Source organism: Euwallacea similis, chromosome 11, assembly GCF_039881205.1.
Source record: "Euwallacea similis isolate ESF13 chromosome 11, ESF131.1, whole genome shotgun sequence".
Taxonomy (NCBI): Eukaryota; Metazoa; Arthropoda; class Insecta; order Coleoptera; family Curculionidae; genus Euwallacea; species Euwallacea similis.
The window spans coordinates 3,278,536-3,295,157 of NC_089619.1; the positions used below are offsets into that span (position 1 = coordinate 3,278,536).

The 16,622-nt window shown below is 32.8% G+C and overlaps 2 protein-coding genes across 3 annotated transcripts in view; both read right to left on the bottom strand.

Moving 5' to 3' along the window:
* Nucleotides 1-7,454, bottom strand: part of LOC136412088 (uncharacterized) — a 29,189-nt gene extending 21,735 nt beyond the window's left edge. For both annotated transcript variants that reach the window (XM_066394984.1, XM_066394983.1), the window contains exon 1: nt 7,252-7,454. The gene's annotated coding sequence lies outside the window, so the exon portion shown is untranslated. The remainder of the gene's footprint in view (nt 1-7,251) is intronic.
* Nucleotides 7,455-11,430: 3,976 nt separating this feature from the next.
* Bug22 (cilia- and flagella-associated protein 20) lies at nt 11,431-13,118 on the bottom strand. The gene is made up of 2 exons (XM_066394863.1): nt 12,762-13,118; nt 11,431-12,127 (listed from the first exon to the last, which is right to left on the bottom strand). Exons 1-2 carry the CDS (start codon nt 13,035-13,037, stop codon nt 11,804-11,806), a joined length of 600 nt encoding a protein of 199 aa, XP_066250960.1. The 5' UTR covers nt 13,038-13,118; the 3' UTR covers nt 11,431-11,803.
* Between the last annotated feature and the right edge of the window lie 3,504 nt (nt 13,119-16,622).

Below are 16,622 nucleotides of genomic sequence, written 5' to 3' on the forward strand. Positions count from 1 at the left end.
CGCTGTAACTTTTTTGCACATCATTTTATTATCGCCATTATAACCTATTACTTTAATATATTTTTTTTTATATTTCTATTTTCCTGAATACATAGTTAAATTCGGCGTTTAAAATATCGACACATATCATGTAAGGATATTTCAAGCCATGAAGATTAGGTTTCAAATTAGACACGAAATTTTCAAATTCCTTTAATTCGAAAACGGTGCACCCTAAAGGTGTCAATCAAGAGCACCTTTTTCATGAAAAGTAGTTTGAAATTCCATGATTTGTCTGTATGCTACTAAAAAAATGGCGTACAAAGAAGTTACAGCAAAATTTTCCTCGGATCCCTTCCCCCAAAATTTCAAGTTGCCATTGAAGACTATTGAAGTGAAGACATCGCTATCAGTTTTTAGGTAACTGGCAAATATTTCAGAGGGTTATTCACAATGCACAGAACTTCCAAAATAAGAATTTTCTAGTGAACACGCCTAATGGTAAAAAATTTGCTGCCTAATAGAAGAAGTTCTTTGACTGAACTGGATAGGTGGAATGTCCCATATGATCTATTAGAACATTTTTTGGTTGCAGTTAAAACCGGTTGCGGTGATGCAATGAAATAGTAGATTATGTTAATGAGAGTGAAAATAGATTTTTTCAGGCCTTTAGATAGAAGGTCGAATAGAAGCTGAGGCCAGCAATTGGGCGAAGCTCAACGAAGAGCTGCTTCTTCTGCAAATGTGTAACATATACTTTTTTCCAAGGAAATCATCAATGAATCTGAATGACATGTACTCATTATTAGTGTAATGGTTTTAAACAGTTCTTTTAATGAAATTACATGAGTTATGGACATTGGAACGTTGGTTGCTTTTAACATCTAATAGAAGTTTAAAATGTTTGTGCTCCTAAAAGTCCCCATTAGGTTGATGCCTCGACTTAGACGTCTCGAAGTGCTCTGTCGTTATTAATCATTTATTGTGCTATTTTTAGTTTATATTTTAACCTATTAAATGTTCAGTTAACTTAATTTGGCTATATCACAATTTCACACATTTCACAATTCACAGTATCACAGATTCCACAATATCACAATTTCAAATGAATATTGATGCATTTTAAGAACGCTTGGGATGAGCAATTGAACCACACGGCCCATACGTAAATACCCATATACATACTGAGGTTCATTATAAACCTCTGTTATGCGTCTGTTTACAAATTTCATCTCCATACATTATTTATTCGTTATCGGCCTTATAATGAAATAACTATTAATTAAAACTATAACGCAATTTAGATGTACTGCAAAGTTGTTGTTTTGATTAAGCTGTCATTTGAGTGTTTAAACTTTGGTGAAGAGTAGACATCGATGGTGCAAAAGGAATTTCATGCGATAACGGCTCTCAAGCTTCGATCAAGCAAAGATCAAAATTTCATACATTGAAAAGGAATCAGCGTACTCACACTAAAGTGAGCATCATGCTTCTATGCGTTCAAATGTACGCCACGCTCATTTGAGTGTGAGCGTAGCATCGCTTGATCTCTAGTGTGAAACGGACTTTATAGTACTAGAATAAAGGGGATTCAAGAAGGTTTATTTTTGAACGGGCTTTTAAATTGCAAATTGTTGAGAATAGCCCATTTTCTTCGATTTTTTTGCCAGAAAGGATAATAAAAGCGAAGTATATTTGTATACGTATTGAGCAAGCGGGAATCAGACTTTAAAAAGTTTCAAACAGGTTTTATTGATGCCTGGAAGACTCTAAAACCTGCAGAAACAAGGAAAAGTAGTTTGAGACTGGGGGAGAAGCACAATTGATGGATAGAAGTTCAGAGGCTACTATTACAAGGAACGCCATAAACGTAAGCATTACACTTCCTTATACACCAATTAAGGGCAGGAGTTTTACAAAATTTCCATCGTTCAATTACCTTTTGTGTGTAGGAATTTCATGGATAGCTATTATGGTTATATTCGAATATGTTAATTTTAAACTGAACCTCCTCCCTTACTTTCACAACACAAATATTAATCCCATAAAATATGTCTTACGAAAAATCGCTATTAATACTACAATTTGATATTCATCACAAGACACTTTGTGGGCGGGCCACAATCTGAATACTACTTTGACGAGAGATCAAAGAAAATTAAGAATTTGCCATTCACCTATTATTCGTTCGCTAAACACGTGTAATTTATATGCAAATATGAACAGGTGGTACATGTTAATTTCAAAATTACTTTATAAACTTTAACTAGGAGGCAGACACTTTCGATCTTTAGGAAAGTTAGGTATAAAGTTTTGGTAGGCATAATTTTGTATAAAACAAGAAGTGACTGTATTAGTGATTTGTTGTGTGTTATTGAAGGGTTCTGGATATATTGGCTATAATATTGGACCTCGTTCAAGGCGTCTATCTCAGTGATCAATGGTCGAAGGAAAGCGATATTTCTTGTCAGTGAATATTCTTCCGCTGCTAATATATGATAATTTGCAAATGGGAACAAATAGCTTAGTGGCACTAAGACAAGAGAAGGAACTGTTTTAAATGGAATAACATACTGGGAGAAACATAGCTTCACCAACGCGACTACCAGTGGTTGGAAAGAAGATAATTCTTTATGCAAATTAAACTGGATTAAATCCATATACGCTCACTAAACAAATTTCCTAATTGTATTCATTCGGATTCCGGAATGATCTGCAATAGAAGCAAATTACATACAAATTCAATGGAAGAAAATGAATGATATGAAACGCCTTTCTCTATGTTCCAGCATTTTATTCACTGAATATGTGGGAGCTCACGGTGTTGAAACCCAAATCAAAACTGTGCCGTCAGAAACATAAAAATCTAAATCGCTTCAACGATTAGAGCTATCATCAGTCACTTTGCATTTAACCGTTTAAAGAATAACAGAAACTTTTATGATTAAAACCCTTCGTATTAAATTAACAGACGTTTCGGATTACGTAAATGACTTTCTGGCCATTGTGACTTTAGCGCATGAAAAGGATGATTTGGGATGTAATGAAAGGAGGCTTTGTATCAAAAACAGAGATTTGACACTATTTTCTACTGAGTATCATATTCCATTAACATGGAGAAATACTATCAGGTAACAGTATTGGTAAGATGGATTACAGAAGCATTTCAAAAAGCGTTCTCATTTAAAGGAAAATCTTAGCAGGAGAAAAATGGTGATTATAGAGTAGATTAAGGAGGAACATCTGTAAGATTTTCTTAAATGCAAGCTGGAAGAGAAGTTATCTTCTATTACTAGAACTCCAATGTTAATGTTGTTCCTAGGAACAATAGTGTTTCATATAGAATCCAAACAACTTCGAATTTTTAAATGGTGCAGAGGAATGTATGAATGGACACAAACTAAAACTCTCAATGGACAAATTGGACTCGCAATGAAATAACAGGGGTTAAAATTCATCCTGCAGCGACATTACAAAGTTACTCTAAAGCCTCTAACAAATTTACACTATCTCGTCTTATAACATAAGAGGACCCAATTACCCTTATTTTACACTTTTAAGGAATGTGTAAAAAATTTATTTTTACGTGTACTCATTTGCGTTATGAGGACGTAATGAGCATACCCTTCTACTCTTATTCACTGCGGAAAGAAAAGATTTATGATATTTTTCATCTCGATACTGTATGGAAGTAAATCTCAATACTCAATTGGCGAGTTAACCTTCATTAGATTGGTGTCTTTGGAACATTTTAAATACTGTTTGCCGCCCCTAAGGTATTAGATTACATACCACTGAAAATTTGTAGAATTGCTCGTTAGCACTAATCATCAAGACGAACTAATATTCTAAATTTCAGTGATTACAATCATCACATTTAAAAGTAACGTCTGCGAGAACTTTAAACTGTTGAGTTCCACAAACACCACGTGTTTGACAACACTCATTATAAAGTAGTTCAGTACTAAAGAATTGAACTAAAGAGCTGCAAAACCCTGGAAATGCGCATAATTGTTACTCTACTTTAAATGAGTACTATAGTGGAAGCTTTCCGTATTTTAACCCCATTTGCAGCTTTGCAATTTCCTATAAGTTCCATGCTATTTCCTTTAGATTTCTATGAAGTTGCGGTTACTTTACTTTGAGGGAAATTTTATATAGACTTTCGCTAGCTTTTTAAGCATTAAACGAGGAAATTTCAATGTAAACCTCGTCGATTCCTGATTTTCTTGAAATTTATACAGCCATAAATTACAAAGATATATGCTCTCCTAAATACTAAGGGGATCAAGTTAAATAGCAAGTTTAATTTGCAAATGCTTACTTTAACTGTTATGTGCGTGTTTTAAATTTATTTTTATAGCTCTCATCGGAAAGACTTTGTGAAGGATTTCTTAGCTAGCTAATACCGCTCTTCTTGGCATTTTATTAATTTAAAAGTTAGCGCAATTTCTACCTCAAAAACTACAAATTGATTGGAGTAACTCTATAAATTTGTAAATAAAATGTTTTCTTCTTCGCAGTTGATTCCAAAAACAGACAAATATTTGAGTTGGGTAGTGTGAGAAATTACAATTATAGGAGCAGCATAAAGATGAAAATGTGCTTTATCTTCGGGCGGTTTAAAACTGACAATCGTTGGTTTGAGAATCGCTGATAAACCGACTGTTGGGAAAAAAAGTGATACATTCTAAAACTCAAATTCATTATTGGCCTGAGATTTAAATGTGGAACTTTCAAATTCGAGTGAAATTTTTAAAATACAAGTAATAGGCACTTTCCAAAGGCTGCAAATGGCATAGACCTCCTTCTGGTAAGGTCGGTTGTTGGAACGCGGCCAGTAAGCGATAATTAAATATTTATGCCTGACACGACCCTCATAGCCTGATTTTAATGCTTGGGTAAGAATGTTGCTGTGAATCAAGCTAGTGCTCAATACAAGCATATCTAAACCGGATTTATAGATTCATGTAACGTAAAGTTAGCGTAACGCAGGGTAAGAAATCTGCCACTGTGCAAAATTCTTAAGGACCGGTTAGGTTACTTAACTGCCTAAGGAAACATACAATGTATAAATTTTCCAGTATATTTGAACTGATTTTTTTGCGTTATGCTAACTCTACGTTGTGTGAATCTATAAACCCGGTTTTAATTATCTGAGTTTAAATATTTTGCGAAATTGATTAAAGTGTATAGAAACATTAAAAATATCGATCAAAATATCGAAAAATCTATTTTGGGTAATATAAAAAAATCGAGGCGTCCATTTGGAGACACTTTAACTAATTTCTGGCCAAAAAGGATTACATGTTTCAAAGAACAACGTCGATAGAGGAGTTGTGTTTAATTTTGCTTGACTAGGACAACAATATGGGGAAAACGATCTCAATAAAAAGAAAATGTGGTGAAAATTTATAGATTGTTACTGTGAAGTTTATTCAAGAAATGCACAACATAGACTTTACCGTAGTTATTGACCAGTTTGGTGACATCAGACTTAAAAAGGGAAGAGATGCAAGAAATGCTTCACATGGAAAATTGCGAACTGATGTTTCGACGAGCAAAAAAAAACTCCTTGATTGCAAAAGCTCACTGCTAGCTATTTGTTCAGTAAGTTCCTGTAATTTCTATATTTCAGAATATAAAACTACAAACATTTCCAATGATTACCCTCATATTAAGATTATTTTAATAAATTTGGGGCTTTATCTTTGTTACAAATTGTTTAGAAAGCCAATGCAATAAAGAGGTTCAAATATCACCCATAGTTGCCGTATCCTGACGCCAAATCCTAAATGGAAAAGTGCCATTTTATGATATAAAAATATTCCGATGGGATAAAATGAATTATTAAAATGGATAAGAGATTCAGAGGAAAAACAGGCCTTGACGTTACCAATTTACAACTTACAAATTATTGACACAGAGCTACCATAGTGACTAGAAGAGCTAAAGCTGAGGCAATTGAAAATGTATTGAAGAAATTCATAATCATCAAATTGTGTTCGAAAACAACAGAAAACGTACCACTACCAGATTTGGGAAAAAAGTAAACTTTTGAAATATAATAACCCTTGAAATAGACAATATCCGCTGATGACATTCGATATAAGGAGACCCGCCAACTTTAGGAATCAATATGAAAATTTGAAGCTTGGCTATAAAAGAAACTATGGCATAATCGAATTGCATTTGAATATTTGCATTAAAGAACGTCTCCATAAAAAATTACACAAAATTTGAGGAATTTAAACTCCCCGAAATTGGCCATCTACACCAATAACTTCCGGTATGAAGTCCCCCTAAGATATTACCAACAAACACTAAACTTTACAAGATGAGTAATAATGAAACATGGTTGTGTAGTTGAGTCACATTTGAAGCCAAAGAATTTTTCTACCAATCCCTACAATTTTTTTTTATTATTACTCCCTAAATTGATCATCTGCAACAATGGACTTTACTGTAAAACTTCACTGTAAAAAAAGAATAAAATTGAAACAGATTCTTGTGGATGAACATATTGTAACACGATTAAGAAAAAACAGTGGCGTATCCAAGCAGCACTTGAGGACATGAAAAATGGTATGTTGTGACGAAAATAATAATTTTTTTTTGGAGAATTGTACATTGTCACAAATAAACAAAATAAAAAATTCAATTGTGAAACCCTTAAGGGAACATATAATATCCCCACGTGTTTAATATCGTATAAACGATATTTTTTGCATAAATGATTGTGATCGTTTTAAAGCTAGTCTTCTTACTTAAGATTAATAGTTTCGTAAATAAATACAAAAAAGGCCTTTTAATGATTTTGCCAAAAAGTTATTTTCATCGAAAAGTCGATAGGTAAATATGAATAAAATTATCGAGAACTAATCAGAACTTAAACTGAATTAATAGTACGGTTTCGCGTAATTTTCAGCAAACATTTCAGATGTTACAGAAATTGAATTTTCACAACTTGCAGCACTAGACAACATTACATTAAAGTTTAATTGTTTCGAAATCTTTGAATTTATGTTTAAGTAGTTCAACAGATAATTAATCAGGAATTGAAACCAAAATAGTTTTGAAGAACTATTTAGACAGATTCATACATTAAATAAAAACGCGTTAAAAATAGCCACTTTTGCAGGCTTTCAATGTTGTTTTTTTAACTGCTTACACTGTCGTAAAACGGCCTTGTTAGGATAAGTAATTACAAAACACATAAAAACGACTACTCAGTAAAAACCCAAGGGTAGGATCGTAAAACATGAAACTTACCGTCTAGATGCGGAAATGAAGATGAGTGGAAGTTATGTGACCGCGACGACACAAACTTTTGAAAACTTCGTAAACTTTCGGAGAGTGGGAGAAGGAGAGAAAGGGGCAGCAGCTGTTAAGGTCTTCGGGATATGGGACCTGTTGCTGATCCAGAAAGATTCCCAAAGAGTGAAACTGGCAACCATTCGCGGGCAGCGCTTTTATACAGGCTGATGGAAACGCGCGTCGGTGGCATTATCTATACGCGGAATAGCCAGTTTCTGCATTGTCTACTGGGTGTTGCTCTTGGGTATTTTGGAACTGATACATACAAAGAAAACGCACATTTTAGTTGAGAACAGAAATCATAAACACGTGGTTGCAACATTTAAATTGATACTAATAAAAGTTTGGCAGGTTCGAGGAGTTCGATCTCAATCGAACAGAGTTGAATGATCAAAAACACTTATTTGCTTACACTAGAATTCTGAAACTCTACAAGTTACAAAAATACAGTTAACTATCTACCTAATTGCACCTAACATTGGCTGCAAAAAAACTCAAGCTTGGGTAATTTTAATCAGAGTCTACTTTTCATAGCAACAATAAAATAACGGCAGATTAATTTCTTAGTTTCCGTCGAAGTTACCTTCTAGATAAAGTTGTCACGACTTTAATCTATCGGTTCTTAGGGCCAATAGATCGAGGGAGGGACCACTTTACCCAGAAGATAATATCCACTAAAAAAGGAGAAAAGGGCCCAGACATATCAAAAATAGGGAATAAATATACACTGTATCCGAAATGAATATTCCATATATTGGGATGTCGGAAACTATCGAAACCACGAAGTCGATTAAATGGGGAAAGGTATAGATAATTATGTTAGTAACGTATTGATGAAAACGAAGAGGCTTTTAGGCTTTTGAGAAATTTCATACGATTAAATGAAACGATACTCTGCATCGTTATTAAGGAATCATTATCCAAGAACAGCATAATCAAAGAAGTGCATGCATTTTACTCAATAAAAACCAATGCGTGGTTTCGTGTTTATCTATGCTTAAACAAGAAACTGGACAGGAATCCAGTGTGTGAAATAACAGTAACAATTCTACCTACGCCTAGTGAACCTGTTCAATTTCGGAAATTGGAAGATTACTCTGAAAGACATTTTCCATATTGTTAAGATATCGACGGAGATTTCAGCTTCTCATCTGTACTGTTAATATGATATGATATTGAGAATTGAGATGTACTTGATAATGTCACTTTGATTTATTGACCTCAGTTTTCCAGAAAACAGACAACAAGCAGATTTAAAAAAAAAGCTTTTCCCTTGAAGTTTTGAAAGGAATTACTTTTTGCATCTCAAAAGCGTCCGCATGTGAGTGTATAATATATATAACTAAAGTGCTCAATGCCCTTTTAGAAATCTCTCTATCTCTCTAATATATCTCTCAATAATTCAGCTTATTTCCAAACAAACACATTATTTTCAGAATTGTTTCCCAATTACTTAAACTACGTCATATCGCCCTACGATTTGATACAATTTGGTTTAAAAGGTTTCAGAATTTAATGAAACGTTTACGTAGAATAGAATTACCTATAAAGAATCGCTTGATTGCTCAGTTATCTATTCATTTGCTTTGTGATGTGTCAATACAAAGTAAGTAATTTAGAAGTCAGGCACAGGTGAATCAAATATGTATAAATAGGTAGTTAAAATGGGGAAAAAGAATTTAGCTTCACGTTAACATATTCATGGCGTTAAGAAATAAATATTGACGCTATCCAGATTTTTAAAAAAATGTGAAAATATGGTGATAAAAGTTGGCCAATACCTGCATTTTTACACTAATCTCAGAAAACTTTCTTTCTAATCAATTGACTACTTATAAGGGCATTTACCAAGAATTAACCGTCATCAGTTCATAAACTTGAATTCGGAAGGGACTTGACTGCATTTTACACTACAAATTTCGAAAATACCTACTTTCATATAAAGTTGGCAGCTTAAACACATTACCTCAGCATAAACTTCCCTGGCAAACGGAAACTTGACGCTCCCATCGCGTCGTCTATTACTGACCATCATAAAGTTGTTGGTAAACTTTACTGAATTGCAAGAAAACAAGCATGATGGTTTGTACTGAAATCGGGCATAATATTGTTTTAGGAGTAACTTACCATCTCATAATATGCTTTTTGCGGGGATGCAAAATTATTTGGTTTTTCTTTCGGAAAATTTTGGAATAAATCTGGTTTCAACATGGAGGAATCAAATAATAGATCTATTTATAGTGAAAGTATTTGGCTTCCACATCTGTTTCCTGCAAAGTACATTTCAATAAGATACAATAATTAGCCTTTAAGTGGAAATGATAATTACATATTGAACGCGTGCGTTCATCAGCCTCTCAACTTTGAAGTTAACCGATAATATGGTTGTTGCCGGAATCAGCAGCGTGAAATTACGAGTTTTTTTTGTTTGTTCATATGGTTGTTGATAAACAAAAAACTTGAGTTTCTTTATTAATAATTGTGGAAAAACTTTCTATTATCGAAAGCCGTGGGAAGTGTTGGGGAGTAACTATGTTTGGTGATAAGTATATATCAACCTATACCATTAAATTTGAAGAATGCAATAACGATTAACGTTATAAGAGGAAAATAGACACCTAATAGTACTATACAGGACAGTGTTATAGTTAGATAACAAATTTAGTATTGACATATTTTATGCCTATTGTTACAAATAAAAACGTTTCGCAATGGTCAACACTGCACATCAAGGCGCGTATATACAATCGATGGTTACGCTGCAAAACCTCGTCAACAACCCATTTTTTTAATTTTGAAAAATCCAATAGAACACTTGCCGAGCGCATAAATTCCTTGTAGAAATATTTATTCGATTATGCAGGTAAACATAGATACGAAACTTTTATTTTTTGGTTAAAAATAATGGAAGTGCCATAATCCCGAATTGAATTCGAAAAAACAGCGAAAACGACAGTTTTGCACTGTAATCATCTATTGATATTAAAACATTTTTATATGAAATCTGCCATTTCCTCATACAATATATGAATCCTTTCCGAGCACTGCCTATCATTTAATTTATTTCAAAATTACTACTGTTTACACAACTTTATTCTAAAATGATGAAACAGAAAGCTATAAAACAAATAAATTAATTAGCGGTTTGACCATATTTCTATCTAAGATATTACTGAAGTTTTGGAGAATGCTTCAGATTTTGTTTTTGTCAAAACAGTAAATAAATATATTTTCATCGAAAATATCTTGTTTGTTATCATTAGCAGACACATTCTCATAATGCACCCACCAGAATTTTTTTTTAATGTTCATAAATAAATAATAATTTTATTTAAAAAACTTGTATTGCATAAAGCTACTTCATTCAACGAATGTATGAGCAGACCAGTGACAGCAATGATGAACCAAATTGCGACATGAATAAGAGTCAAATTTAAAGAGGCCACCATAAGCAAATCTTCCCTAAACTCTCTTAATTTGACAAGTCCTCGATCTTGCTCAAACATTTAGTATCACTCTGTATAATCTGGAAATATTTAATAGTAAATATAGCTGTCTTTGTTATGTTTGTTTTTACTTGGTGGTGAAGGCAATCGCTCAAAAAACTAGAGCAACTCGACATATGAAAGAAACATGACAAATTTCTCAATTTGAAATCTATATATGTAATAACTGATGAGTAACTAGTTTGATGATAATAATATATCTAATTAAATTTTACGAACAATCATGCTAGATCCATCTAGAGGAAGATAGTGAAAAGGCTATACAAACAACTCCTGCTTAAGAGGCAAGCTGCGTAAAGCCGGGACTAAAACCGATAATCAATAATTACGAGGTGCAGCGTGGTTAGGCAAGGGCTCTGACCTAATTTTGATCACACAAATAAAAATTATTTTGCGGCTTTCTTACTCAAAAACTTGATGATTCCAAATTTTCACCAATTCACAGGTCAAATGAGATAGCAACTAATGGAAAGAGGATAAATGAAACAGACCTACCATGAAGTAGCTTCAATTTTATTATTTGTCAAAAATTAATATTCCCATAATTGGTAAAATGGTTATACCACTGGAAGATGATGAATGAGATATGAATAGATAGCTGGTAAAGAGAAGTTGTGGGAGTAGTGCATCAAATGTGAATAAATATAATAAAAAAGTACAGAGTATTTTATGCACCTCCAGATCTTATATTTCACCGACTATGTGCTGAATTATGGACTGGTTTCTCGTCTTCACTCTTATAATGAAAATATATTATATACCTACCTAACGAGTTTCAATTTGAAAGAGGTGTAAACAGTGCATCATATTCTTAAATTCAAGCATTCTTTCTACTTATTAAAAGTAGAAATAAATAATCATGTAAATAAATATAACCATTGTATTTTAGGTCCCAATATGACATCGTAGGAAAGGGCAAATATAACACATCTCAAGAAATCAAATAAACAGAATAATATCACAAGCCCACTAAAAATTTAATTCACCCTTATCCTTTTAAATTAGCTAGTGGTCGCCACCGCTGTTTTAGTTTTATTTTGTATGGGCAAAAATAATTTAAATTCCGCGGGAAGCTCGTCTTCAGAATAAAGCCTATCTGAAAAATACACCCTTCGTATCCGGCAATTAGCATGAACTTGCACCCTTAAGGTTTCCACGTAGTTTGTTCCGTAAGCTCTACGAGTGAAATCGGCTACATTAAACTGGATCTGGTTCCAGCCCTCATCCAACCTCATTGGCATGGTGCAGATGAAGGGTTTTACTCTGGTTGTCGACTGGTAGTTGCTTGCTCGAAACCTACGTCTCACATTTTTGTCATCTAATATCTGCAATGGATTTGGTTCAGAAAATGGTAGTAAAACTATATGTAGGTACCTATGAGGTTCTCGGTTATTATAAGTAATACAATATCCATTCAATGAGAATAAATGGCAACAAAATAAAAAAAAATTCTCATAATAGTTAAGAAAATGTTGTAGAAAAACAAACAAAGTAATATTAGAAAACAGTATTTATACAATCTGCTATGTTAAAATTGAAAATGATTTAGAGTTGAATTAAATTATGAATAATGAAGTCTAATTAATATAATATGAACACTAATTATATAAATTGGAATACAAGCTGCCTGGGAATGTATTAGAAACATGTTGCAAATAAACAGTTTTGTGAATTTCCTAAATCAGTTCTAAAAAAGGCTTACTACTAAAATAAAATCCTACCCTCAATTCTAGCCTTACCATAAATAATTAGTACTGGATGAGAAGAAATATTGTTGTTCCTTAGTACCTAATGTTGCCAAAATAGAATCAAGTCTCTAATCATAAAGAAATATGTATACAAACCATTAGGCCCACAAATTGCATTGTACACCAGGGTACCTCAGAAGTACCTCAAAATATGTACCTTGGAAATACCTTGCCCATCTGCCCCTCTGAAATCATCAAATATTTTACTAACCTGAACCTCAAAAGTAAAATACTTCTTCAAATTCTTGACAATCATCACCAAATAAGGCAATTTAATCCCCAAAGTCTTCCGGGGGTCCGCTGGACAAGTTATATATGTGGTACTAACATTACATCCCACAATTTCCAGGACTAAAGACTGAATATCTTCATCGGTGATTCGCTTGATGTGCCCATTTTTGACCTTTTTATCCCAAATCTGAAGTGGCTTACTGCCAATACTATATAATATAGAGAGAAAACCGCTTTGAAATGTGTTTTTAAACATTTTGGTAGAGCTTCATGAGCAACATTTACAAAAAGCTTTAAAAACAACAATTTGTCGATCAAACAAACTAAAAGGCTTTGAGTGAGGTTATGTTTTAGTTGTCATGCGTTTTCACATTATCCATGGACCGGTATATAAGCTATCTCCCTTTTTTGCTATAGAGTAGAAAGAGAGACCAATGTTCAGAAAAGTTAGATATTTTTATGTTTTGTTGGAACCCTAAGAAGTAAATTATGTCGAATAAGTATACAATACCTAAAAATAAACAAAAGTAAATCGGCTCGCCTAAAACAATAAAAAACATAAAAGTCGTTTATTAAATTAATATGATTTTATTATACGAATTTAAGCACGCGCGTCTAAATATCTTAATTTAATTCCAAGTTACTTTGCGTTTCAGGTAGTGATAAAACCATATATTTGTATGTAAGTATAGCTCTTCATTATTACAGCTAATTGATCAATTTTTACTTTACGTAGCTAATACGAATATAAATAATGGAAATGCATATTTTGATTTACAATTTCAATTGAAGGATATACGAATAAAAATTGTGCAATATTTATATAATATATTATTAGTCAATATTGAGTACGTACACTATTATTAATGTTATTATTTTCTATACATATAGCCCTTATTCTTTAGTGATATGTATGTTGATATGTTTGGTTTCACCTTGAAATAACGTCTTACATCTTAATATTTAGGCATCAAGAGATATGTATGTGTGTTTACAGAAAACATTTATGAAGATCAACTTCTCATAAATATTTTTCAATTTAATATACATATATGTATGTAAGTGCTACCTACACAAATAAACGAGAAGCTTAATTAAAGTTGGTGTAGGAAATACACGGTTTTAAATAGGTATATAAAGTACAAGATGGGTTACAAAGGCATTCAAACTTCCGGTGCACTCTCAAACCTGTCCGTTATTTTCAAAGCAACTGAGAAACATTACATGTAAAGTATCCAGGATTTTCTTTAGCTTAGAACTAACCTTAGCAACGATACAGTTTTTATAACGTTTTTGAATTCTAAACTAAATTCTACTATAGTAATGTATAAGGAGTTTTTTGGAAAAAAGCGGTGGTTTTTAATTTAGTTATTTTCAAGATAGACGCGATCAAATCAAATGGACGCTCAGTCACAGCAAAAATATTGAACAAGAACTGACTTAAGCGCTCTTAAAACGTAATAAGAGACGATATGTGAGTTCGTTGCTAGAATGATTTAATAAATTGAAAGTTGAAATACAGGGCGTAACATAAGTAGGGGCTTTCCTTTTAACACGACATAAAACTCAAAAAACTAAGTAATATTTTTATATAAGATGTTTTCGAAATTTCAAAAACAACCGATGCGCCTATGAAAGTTTTAATAAGTACCATATCTTTAGCTACTACTCACTCTGGGACTGGCTACAAAAAAGGTGTTCGAAATTGTCTCCATTGGTTTCATTTGCACAAATTGTCGCTCGCCTTATCCACGACTCTGTGCATCTTGTTAGAAGAGATGGTGTTCCTCTAATTATTTCTTGTGCAATAGCATTGCATAATGAACAATAACTGCCAATTTAATAGTATTAATAGTGATAGTTTATCAAAATAACACCTGGAGCTAATATTCACGACTCATTTTTAAGCGGCATGGTAAAAGTTTTTTGCGTTTTTACGATAGCTGATAATTTTTTGTGGGACATTTTATTTCCTTTACATTGAATTTACTATTTTGTGCAGGAATGTATTTAGATTTTATATAAAAATTTATTAAAACTTATCTGCGCTTATTTCGTTTTTTTTGATATTTCGAAAAAATGTTGAATGTATAAAAATGTTGCTTAGTTTTTTAAGATCTATGTCGTGTTAAAAGGAAAATCCTTACTTATGTTACACCCTGTATATGAGAATATCAATAAATCTCAACCAACAATAAATAACAATTAACAACAAGTATGTAGATACGTATAAAAGGAATGAAAATAAATCTGATTGCAACTTTGTAAAACGATTCGTCACCTGCAGGTATAGACCAATCACCGGTTGGCCATGTGGTGGATGAATCTTTTATTATTATTTTTACTGTGTCCATCTTGAAGGTAAATAGGCCATAGTGTGATCGACCTGTAAAATTCAAGTGTGTTAGATAATTTGAGTACCCTCAGTAAAATTTACTTTGAATTACAGTCAGCACCTGAGCAAAGAGGCGCATGCGATCCTACCTATTTATTTCAAGTAAAAATACTCGCAATGGAATGTGTAGTCCCTATAAAATACTAATAAAACGTACCAATATGATAAATGTAAAATCTAAATAGACCTATAGAGCAGTACGGTCTGGAAATTATACATTTTACATGGTGCTATTGAACCACTGATTCAAATATTGCTAATACACGACCGATCTAATACTATTTACTATCTACAAACTACTAAAATATGCCCAACCGACCTGGTATACATTTTGAACTATCAAATAACACTATTCATGATCTATGTCTATGTGTGTACATAATATGTATGTATGCTTATGGGTAGGGAATTTCAACTGCAGCGATGGAGTAAAAGCTGGGCTTCCACATGCAAAGATTAGTGGCTCCAATAATGCTATGCCCATTTACTTGCAGAACAAGCATTACGTCGACAGTCGCATCCAGGGAAATTCAATTTTATGTAGGATTTCTTATAAAATATGCATTTCAAATACCACACATATTGGCATTGGCAAAATTTACATGACAATTCAGGACTGTATCAGGAATTATATCTACGATCACATTAAAATACTAATTATACTTCTATCTTTATACTCTACTAATAATTTATTGTTCTATAAACACAGAAATTGTCCCTGAGCTTTCAGAAAATTGATAATTATCCGAACAGAAAATATCTTGGTTGAGACCGATATTGTTAACACAACAACTTTTCAAAAACACACTTGTTTTTGTATACAAAAAAAAATTGACACCAATCAACTGTAGCTAATGTTAACGAACTAATTCCATTACCACTAGGGAAGTTCGTAAATTAGTATACAAGAACAAGAGTTTTTGTGAAGTGCAGTTGTGGTTTCGTGAAGTTGTGCTAAGAATGCCAGTTTTGACCAAGAAATATAGCCTCTTTCTTTATTAATTTCTTGGAGGTTCATGACCAGTATCCATGGTTATGAAATAATTAATTAGAAGACTATAAGGATTGAAATAAAAATGATATAAATGAAAAAAAAGGAGCAATTGCAGAAATAATTTAATTCTGACTCAGTATGGAATTTTGATATACAAAGCTTTGCAACAGATAAAATCATGTGCCTACATAAAACTGAATTTGTTTGGAAGTGATTCCTCGCTTCAACACTTGTTGGGCTATAAACTGGCATAGCATCTGTGTCACTAATGATTGCATGTGAAAACCCAGCTAATCGCAGGATATCGATATGCATGGTTTATTGGCGTTAGTGCCAATGTGATTACTGATGCAAAAAAATTACATTGCGTTTAATATTATTATTGACGCTAGCTTATTGGCCTTTTTAATACCTATTTTAATGATATATCTTTTCTAAATTCTAGAGTAATA

What these genes read in the sequence shown, in the direction of transcription:
- Bug22 (XM_066394863.1), bottom strand. Translation starts at nt 13,037, where the DNA reads ATGTTTAAAAACACATTTCAAAGCGGTTTTCTCTCTATATTATATAGT. An exon ending in ATTTTACTTTTGAGGTTCAG is followed by an intron (nt 12,128 to 12,761) that starts GTTAGTAAAATA and finishes AATCCATTGCAG; the next exon opens with ATATTAGATGACAAAAATGT.